Source organism: Vitis vinifera, chromosome 14, assembly GCF_030704535.1.
Source record: "Vitis vinifera cultivar Pinot Noir 40024 chromosome 14, ASM3070453v1".
NCBI lineage: Eukaryota > Viridiplantae > Streptophyta > Magnoliopsida > Vitales > Vitaceae > Vitis > Vitis vinifera.
The window spans coordinates 20,052,506-20,062,547 of NC_081818.1; the positions used below are offsets into that span (position 1 = coordinate 20,052,506).

A 10,042-nucleotide genomic window follows, 5' to 3' on the forward strand; every position below is an offset into this window, starting at 1 on the left:
TATAGTCACGGTCAATGCCCCTAACCGTGACTAAATATAGGTATATGGTCACGGTAATTAAGTGACCGTGACTAAACATTAAGTCTATTATGGCCTCTATCCCTAACTTTTAGTGACGATTCATTTTAAGCGTGACTAAAAGCACACTTATGGTCACAATTTTTTAGTGACCGTGACTAAAATATGTTATATTTTGGACATTGGTTTTTTATAAATTAAAATTTTTCAAACCTGTTATAAACCCAAACAAACCCATTTTAGACCTGTATATGCAATTAAACAATTAAAACAATTTCAATATATTACAATCAATTATTCCAAGCTAGTTAAAAACTTATATATCAATATAAGTCATTAAATAAAAAAAACATAATATAACAAAAAAAAAACCAAACAAACAAAAAACAAAGAGATTCAAATTTAGTTTCACATTTTAACATAATATAACAAATCAACCAACCAAACATCACATAATAGTCATAGAAAGCAAAAAAAACTAGGAGAATCTATCATATAAATAAGTAGCATAATCTTCAAAAAAGTTAAGAGAATCTATCATATAAAGATGTAGCAAAATCTTCAAATGTCTATTGTTTTTGCTGAAATTGTTGCATCATTTGCATCATCTGTTCTTCAATTTGTACTTGCATTTTTCTTTGCATTTCCATTATTTTTTCTTCAAACTCTTCTTTCACTTCTTCACGTGTCTTCTTTTGAACTTCTATCAATCTCTCTTCAAATGTTTCTTTCACATTTGAGAGTTCTTCAGTTGCAGTTGTAAACTTTTGTTCTGCAGCTATTAGCATCTCTTGGGCGTTTTCAAGTTGTGTTGAAAGAATAACTCTTGATCGCCTTCTACTAGTAGAACCAAAGATTGAGGTAGGAGTAGGACCAAATCCATACCCTCGAACATGACCATGCCTCTCTGGACCCATGACTTGAGTATATATCTCATCTACATATGTAGATGCTACAGATGTAGATGATACAGATGTAGATGCTCCAGATGATGCAGAAGTAGAAGAAGATGTCCCCTCAGGTTGGGATAGTAATTGTTGAAATTGATACTAGAATTATAAAAAACAAAAAAAAAATTGTTAGTCTTTTAAAATAATTTAGTATGAGGTTATGATTGAAATACAAGTATATAAAATTTATTTACTTCATTACCATAATCTCCTTAGAATGATCATCAACAGGCGTCCCATCTTTTCTTGTGTGTGTCAGGGCAAACATTTCAATTCTATTGGGCTCACTTCGATCCTCCTTCTTTTGTGCCCATTCTTATAAGTAAAACAATTGAGTTATTTATGATGAATTATTTATGTACAAACAAACCATATTAATAATAAATTTTCAACCTGTTCATATCGAATTTAAGCATAACTTTTTGATCCCAATGTATGCTTTATCACTTGTTTTGCCCTATTTGCCTTGTTTTTTTTTTTTTCTGAGATATCCTACATCAATTAAAAAATAGCAAGTCACCTATATAGGTAATAGAAACATAATAAAAGTTATATACATGAAGTATTAGGTTAAATATAACTAATAAATATCATTTTATGTGAATATGAGTATCATAAGATACATTGTCAAAAAAAGATCATTATCTTTACCTTGGCTTCAGGTGTACCCTAAAAGTGGATGAGCCACCTCCAATCATCATCCGATAAGTGTGGAGGTCGATGGCACAATCTCTCCTCATCTGTATTATAAGGGTTATAATACTTAGCCTTCATTTTATTTCTATAGCTTCTAAACAAATTTCCACAACATTGAAGAATGTAGCTCTTACATGTTTCTTCTAGTTCATATTTTTCCTGTATTGCATTAAAATGTCATGTTTAAATAAGAGGTATCATTTTTAAACAATAACATTACAATTTAGATTGAATAGTAACTAGCATATACCAATACTAAGGCACAAATCTTTTCTTTCACATCTTCACTAACATGATTCCAATCTTGAACTTGGATGGCTACATTGTGTTGAGATCGCACCAATGTTCCCATATAGCTTGACAATCTTTCCCTTTTTCCATCATAAACAACTTGCCCTCTGGTATTGAATCGTGTAGTTTTTTTTCCCCGGGTTTCATACTAAGTAAATCTAAGTTATGTGTTAGGCCACGTGTCCTCTTTTTGCTAGAGGATGAACCTATTAAGAGTAATAATGAAATTAAAAGAAACATAATTTACTTATCTTATATAAAATTAAACATTAAAAACCTATCATTCAAGAAATTAAATATATGTAAACACATTTATCATATGTAAAGTTAAATATAATCTTCTTAATCATACCAACAACAGAAGGATCTGAAGAATCAACAGGATCAGAACTACTAGGAGTAGTAGTTGCAGCAGGTTGTATGTCTAAGAGTTGTTGTAGATTATCCAACTCATCTTCTGGAGACACTATTTGTACTTTTCCTCTTCGATGTGACATTTCCTACATAATAAAGTAAATTAGAAAAAGTAATACAAAATAAGTTACATAAATAATATGAAATAAATTACAATTTGTATATCTGGTAAGTATATATTTATGTACTTACCATTACTATTAGCTACACATCATCTATATCATCATCATGAATGAATTCATTATCTCTTTCAACAATGTTTTTTTGTCGTGATAGTAGAACATCTGTTTGGATAGTTTCTCCTACAATATCATTTCTATCCTAATTGATTAAATCATTCTCGATCAACTCATGCACATCACGTTGACTATGAAATGTTATAAGCTGTTGATATGGCTCTGGATTATTAGTAGATACTTTCTGATTCATATCATAAACCCCTCGAGTTTGTATCTCTACAACGGTGTGCCAATTTTCCTCATTTGAATTTTGAACATAGAAGACTTGTTTTGCTTGAGATGTAAGTACAAATGGTTCATCTGTGCATATGGTACGTTCAAAATTCAAACACGTGAACCCATATTCATCCTTCTTTATTCCTCTTCCACTATTGATTACATCCCACCAGTCACACTTGAATAAAATAACTCTATTTCCACCAAGGTAATGTAACTCAATTACATTAGTTAGCACACCATAGTAAGAAACATGACCAGGAATTGAGTTCTTATCTCTTGCACTTCCAAAGCTTGATACCTCTGCGGTCATAACAACTCCACTATTTTGAGTTTTTTTTTCCCTTTTCTCGTTCTCTTGTGTGAAATCTGAACCCATTAATGATGTATCCTCTATAACATGTAACTGATGTACTTGGTCCACGAGACAATGATAGTATGTGTTCAGAAATTGGACCTTCATGTCGCATTTGTATAATCTATAGATTCAAATATAAGATGTTAATACATACATGTGTATTAGATAATAGAACAATTTATGTAGTGAATGAACTTACACGTTCTTCAAACCAACTAATGAATTCTCTTCTGTGAATCAAATCTACATCTCGTGCACGAATACGAGGCTTAACCCTTATAGATTGCTTATGCTCTCTAATAAAAATGAAAAAATTAATTATAATGCTCACAAAGACCAAAATTAAATTTTTGTATGAGAATTAATATAAAGTTTTATTCAAATAAGTGTTTTACTCAATAAATGACGTCACTTCCTCACAATTAGTCAACACATATAAATGTGCTTGGGACCATTCTTCTGTGCTAAGAACACGAGATGTTGAATTTCCTATTTACGTCCCATGCATTTGAAAATGGTTAACCCTCCACCATTTGTTATGTTATTTTCAATGACATAATTTCTTTCTTCACGGTCATGCTTCGTTTCAACATCATGCAAATATCTTGAACAAAAGGTTGTACATTCTTCTGCTATGTACCCCTCTACAATAGAACCTTCTGGACGACTCTTATTATGGACATAAGACTTTAATGTACGTAAATACCTATCATTCCACAACATGATAGATTTGTTTCATGAACTAAACGAAACCTAATATACATAAGATTAATTGAATGAGAACATACCGCTCAATAGGATACATCCATCGATATTGCACTGGTCCAGCGATCTTTGCCTCACTTGCAAGATGAATAGGTAAATGCACCATAACATCAAAGAATGATGGAGGAAATATTCTTTCTAATTTGCAAAGTGTGACTCTTATGTCATTCTCAAGGTGCTCTAATTGATCAGTCTTTAACACTTTAGAACACAACTGCTTGAAGAAACTACATAGTTCAACTATAACAGCACAAACATTCTTATGTAGAACTCCTCGAATTGCAAGTGGAAGGAGTTGTTGCATGAGAACATGACAATCATGAGACTTCAACCCAAATATCTTTCTTTCATTCACTTGTACACACCGAGAGATGTTAGAAGCATAACCATTTGGAACCTTTACTTCTTTCAAAAATTTACAGAATTCCTTTTTTTCATTTGAAGTTAGTGAATAGCATGCAGCAGGCAACATAACCCTATTCCCTCTTTGTATGGGGTGAAGTTGATCTCTGATACCCATAGCTTGCAAGTCAAGACGACTATTGAAGTTATCCTTCGATTTACCATCGATACTCAACAAGGTGCCAACTATACTGTCACATATATTCTTTTCAATATGCATTACATCTAAATTGTGACGCAAAATGAGGGTTTTCCAATATGGTAATTGGAAAAAAATGCTTTTTTTTTTTCCAATTGTGCTCAAGTTCAACATGTTCTCTTTTTCTTTTTGCTGACATCTTATTTTTTGATGTCTTCCCTAAAGTAATATGTTCCATTCCATCTAATTGATGTAGAACATCTTCCCCAGACAAATGTTTAGGTGCTGCTCTATGCTCTTCATTTCCATCAAAGGACTTTTTATCACGTCGAAATCTATGATCAATCAGCAAAAATCGACGATGACCCATGTAACACCATTTCCGTCTGTTTTGTAATCGATATGAAGAACAATCCTTATTACAAATAGGACAAGCAAATTTTCCTTTAGTACTCCAACCCAAAAGATTTGCATATGCAGGAAAATCATTGATGGTCCATAATATAGTTGCACGCATACAAAAATTTTGTTTTGTTGAAGCATCATATGTTTCAACTCCAACCTCCTATAAGTCATTCAACTCATCTATCAATGGTTGTAAGTATATGTCAATGTCATTCCCAGGTGCAATTGGACCAGGAATAAGTAGTGACAACATGAAGAATGTTTGTTTCATACACATCCAAGGTGGTAAGTTATATGGAATAAGAACCACCGGCCACATACTATGTGAAATTGACATATTCCCAAAAGGATTGAACCCATCACTTGCTAAACCGAGCCTAACATTTTGAGGTTCTAGCGCAAATGAAGGGTGTACATTATCGAAATTTTTCCAAGCCAAAGAGTCCACTGGATGCCTCATCATCTCACCTTCCATGTGACCATCAACATGTCATTTCATGTGAGAAGCTGTCTTAGATGACATATATAACCTTTGAAGCCTTGGTTTTAAGGGAAAATAACACAAGACCTTAGTAGGAATTTTCTTTTTCTTTACTGACTTAGTGAACTCATCTGTAGAATGATCATCACTCGATTTCCATCTAGAGACACCACAAACAACACACTCATTTGCATTTGCATGCTCTTTTGAATACAACATGCAATCTGAGGGGCATGCATCAATTTTGATATAATGAAGGCCAAGGTCACGAAGTATTTTTTTTGCTTCATAATAGTTGCTTGGCAATGTCTCACCCTCAAGAAGTGTTTCCTTCAACAATTCAAGCAACATTGTAAATGACTTATTGCTCCATCCATTAAGACACTTCATATGAAATAATCTTATGATAAAAGACAACTTTGTGAATTTTTTACACCTTGGATATAGTTCATGATCTGCTTCTCTTAACAAATTATAAAATTTGTTTGCATCCTTATTTGGTTTTTCAAACTCCTCATGCACACGTGGACTTCGTTCAGATTCCTCATTTGGCATTGACATTCCAAATGCATCATTTAACATTTCTTCCATCTCATCATGCATATCAGACTCATTAGTGCTAGTATTCGCAGGTTCACAAAACTCATATTCCCCATGCATCAACCATCGCACATAATTTCTAACTATCCCATTGTCCAACAAATGGTCATACATGATTTCTCGCTTCTGCATAACACAATTATTGCAACGAATGCAAGGACATGGGAGCATTTCTTTTCCAGGTGCATTGGTAAAGGCAAAATCTAAGAACTCCAAAACTCCTTTATGATATTCACTACTTACTCTTGACTTCTGCATCAACTCTTATCTATTGGCATTTTTCTCGTACTTCCGCAAATTAAACCCTTCAATCACATAAGAATGAATCTTCATATCAACTTATAATGAATGTGATATGTTTTTTATCATCTCAAACTCCTATATTTGGTAGTGGTTCCTATCCCATTTAGAAATACATAATCCCTATGAATCAATCACTAACATGCTTTGTTTCATTTTGATAAAATTTCAACAGCATTTCCCCATAGTTCTCCAAGTACACGAATTGGCTAAGGTATAAACATGCTATTAGTTAGCTTAACTAAGTTGGTAACAATATGTCACCTTGTCCAAATATGCACCCAGAGAACAAGGGGAATCACTGTCAAATCTTATCAATATGTTAAAGCATAAGCGTGTGATTTCATAGATATTATGTATTTCCAAATTGTCCAAACGGACAATTCAAGCATCATTTGCAGACAATTCTACCAATCATATACAAAACATATAGGTTGAAAACTTGAATATGACCACAACAAATAATCATATCCACACGTCTACAACTTATATGTTTTTAATATATGATAAAAGAGACATTTGTCAAGCAAGGATACTTGAACGGGAATTCTAGGGTTTTCTAATATGAAAATGAGTAAATGATAAAATTAATGACAAATAATATTAGAAAAAAAAATAGATAAAAACACACAATGAGACAAACACATTCGATAATTTATATAAATGAATTACTAATATTTCTATTGCATAAAATCAACGAGGGTTAGTTCACAGATAACAATAATAAAATATAAAATCATATATAAGGCCTCACAATAGATGCAACATATGCATATCTTAGATCATGAAGTAACGAAAGGGTAAGGTATAAATAAGATGAAACAAAACAAAAATTTTCTTAATTTTCTAATTTGGGTGCAAAACAAAAATTTTCTAAATATTCCTATTCTTTTTCTAGAATAGGTTTGATACTATTTTTATTTATTTATTTTTAATAAAAAAAATGGATTTTGTTGAGAAGTTTTTTTGGAAGTAGGATATTATTTGAGAGTATATTTAATTAAAAATATTATATAAGTTTACTATCTTTAAACTTTAAAAACTAATTACTTTATTTTAAATAAATAAAAAAGACACAACTTATAAATTAAATCATAAAAAGAAAGATATAAATTTGAGAATATATTTTATTTGTATCACTTTTAAAATTTTTATTTTTTATTTTTTACTTTTGACAATAATTAAAAATGTAAATATTTCACTAAAGTCAAGCATGGTTTAATTAATAGTTCTTAAATTATATTTGGGAATTCAAAGATAAAAAAAATTATTTTCTCCATCTATTTTTCATGAAGGTACATATAATATAATTAATAGTTCTTAAATTATAATTTTCTTTATATCTACTTTCTATGTTTTTTATCTACTTAAAATATCATGAATTTTAGATTATACTATATATGCAGATTCATATATAAACCCAATTTTTATAAATAATTCATTTAAAAATATTGTGAAATGCATTTTTTCATAAGTCACATAATTATTTCCTTAAAATATCATGAATTTTAGATTATAATATATATGCAGATTCAGAGCCTATATCCAACTCAGCATTAGTGGCTGTAACGTGTAGCTCATTGGATTGAGGGTTTGGTTGATTGCCAACTCAAACTCTATCCAAAAAAAAAAAAAATTATATATATGTATATATTAAAGGAATTTGGAATCAATGAAAATTAAATGTATTCTATTAAAATTTTAATAAATCAAGTATAGGAAGTTTTATCTAATCTAATTTATTACCTAAATTCAATTCAAACTCTTTTTTTTTCTTTTTTCTTTTTAAGAAAAGTGGGTTTTGACTCACTTATTTTTAAAAATATATATAAAATAAAAAATAATTACTTGTATATATAAAATAAAATATCTACTTGTATCTCTTATTTGTATCTCGACGCCTATAAAATAGTTGCCAATTAAGCTAATCAATAATCCATCCTTTATTATTTTATTCATTTCATAATTCTAATTTATAAAATTTCTTTAATCATGTAAGTTTGGATGCATTGAGGAATTTACTTTAACTTTAATTAATCCACCATTGCAATCCAGTTTGCACCACCATTGTAAATTTCTTTATTTATTTTAGGATGGAAATGATTTGACTATGACATGATGTCATGCCACATGGAAAATCATTAAATTTTATGGGACTTACGGTGGGAGCTATTACATACTTAAGTTTCATTCTATATTATTAATTGTATAATGAATTTATTTAGAAAGAATTATGATTCAAAATTTTTAATAGCATGTTTGATAATTATTTTTAAAAAGAGTTTTATAAAAGAGTTTTAATAATTATGTTTAATAAAACAAAAGAATATATAAAAATTTAAAATATTTTTAAAATAAATTTTATGTATAATATTTTATTTTATATATTTATATAATTATTTTTTAAAACAATTATTTGTATACAAACTTTTCCATAATTATTTGTATCTCTTATTATATAATTAATAGTTCTTAAATTATAATTTTTTTATCTACTTTTTTTTTTTATTTATCTACTTAAAATATCATGGATTTTAGATAGTTGGTAATATGAGTTCCCAAAGCTAAAAAAATATTATTGAAAAGGCAATTTAAAATTACTTTTAAAAAAAAAAGATAATTTAAATTTGTCTTTTAAAAAATATTTTAATATTTAATTGAAAAGGCAATTTCCTAATACACTTAATGGGTATCATAAAATTTAAAATAATTTTTAGGACTATCTTAAAAAATATTTGTTTAAATTACCATATTCTTAACTAAAGTGTGACATATGGTATAAAAATCTATCTTACGTGGAAAATAATATTCATAAAAGTGATGCGTCTTAATTGTATGACTATTTGATATACAAATAAAATATTTAAAATTTTGTAAAATATTATTGTTTATGAGACTCATAAATAGGACAAAAAAAACAAAGAAACAAAGTTACAGAAACATGGAGTGTGGAATATATAGTTTTAATCCATATCAACATGTTCACAAACTCAAAGCTACAGAAACAAAGAAAAAACAACATTGTTGAAAACTAATCAAATTTTCAACACAATAATTAAACCCAATGAAAATAGACAATTGAAGAGAATGCAACACACAAAAGAAAAATTCTTTCATTACACAGTAACAATGGAAATAAACCCAATAACAATGAAATCAAAATTAAATCATAGAAAAAATAGAGAGAAATTGTACCTTAGGAAGTAATTAAGTGTGGTTTTTCCAAAAGCACCAAAACCCTATAACAATGGAAATAAACCCAATAACAATGAAAATAAACCCAATAACAATGGAATCTCAAACCTAATCACAAACAATTCCAAAATACCAATTAACAAAACCCAAAAAAAAAATAATCCCAAAACTCACCAAAACCTAGAGAGAAACGATTTTTACGGGAGTTTCTTGGAGGTGGCTTTGGCTTTACGGACCATAGCTTCCATGGGGCTTCTTCGGCATGGCTTCTTCCAAGCAATGGGGGTTGTGGGTAGGTTTTGTGGGTTTTATGGCCGTGGGTTTTGGAGAGGAAGAGAAAATGGGTTTTGTTGGTAGAAGAGAGAGGCTTTATATTGGAAATGTTTGCAGGAGAAGGGTTTTACTCAATGGTTAAAATGGGTTAAAACATTGCCTGTGTCTTTTATATTGGAAAGTCAATGGTTAAAATGTTGGCCCACATGGTTAAAATATTATATTGGAAAGTGATATATTATATTGGAAAGTGATGTGAGACTTTATATTCATGGCTTTATATATGGTTATTATCAAATC

At 29.7% G+C, this 10,042-nt stretch overlaps 1 protein-coding gene and 1 long non-coding RNA gene across 2 annotated transcripts; both read right to left on the bottom strand.

The window, feature by feature from the left end:
* Positions 1-505: 505 nt before the first annotated feature.
* Positions 506-1,273, bottom strand: LOC104881560 (uncharacterized). Its single transcript, XM_010662093.3, has 2 exons — positions 1,171-1,273; positions 506-1,067 (listed from the first exon to the last, which is right to left on the bottom strand). The coding sequence occupies exons 1-2, from the start codon at positions 1,234-1,236 to the stop codon at positions 588-590; spliced, it is 546 nt and encodes a 181-aa protein (XP_010660395.1). The 5' UTR covers positions 1,237-1,273; the 3' UTR covers positions 506-587.
* A 356-nt stretch (positions 1,274-1,629) lies between these two features.
* Positions 1,630-9,843, bottom strand: LOC104877355 (uncharacterized). Its single transcript, XR_787550.3, has 4 exons — positions 9,644-9,843; positions 9,470-9,513; positions 2,308-2,455; positions 1,630-2,161 (listed from the first exon to the last, which is right to left on the bottom strand). It is a non-coding gene; the product is annotated as an uncharacterized LOC104877355 (long non-coding RNA).
* Positions 9,844-10,042: the final 199 nt, after the last annotated feature.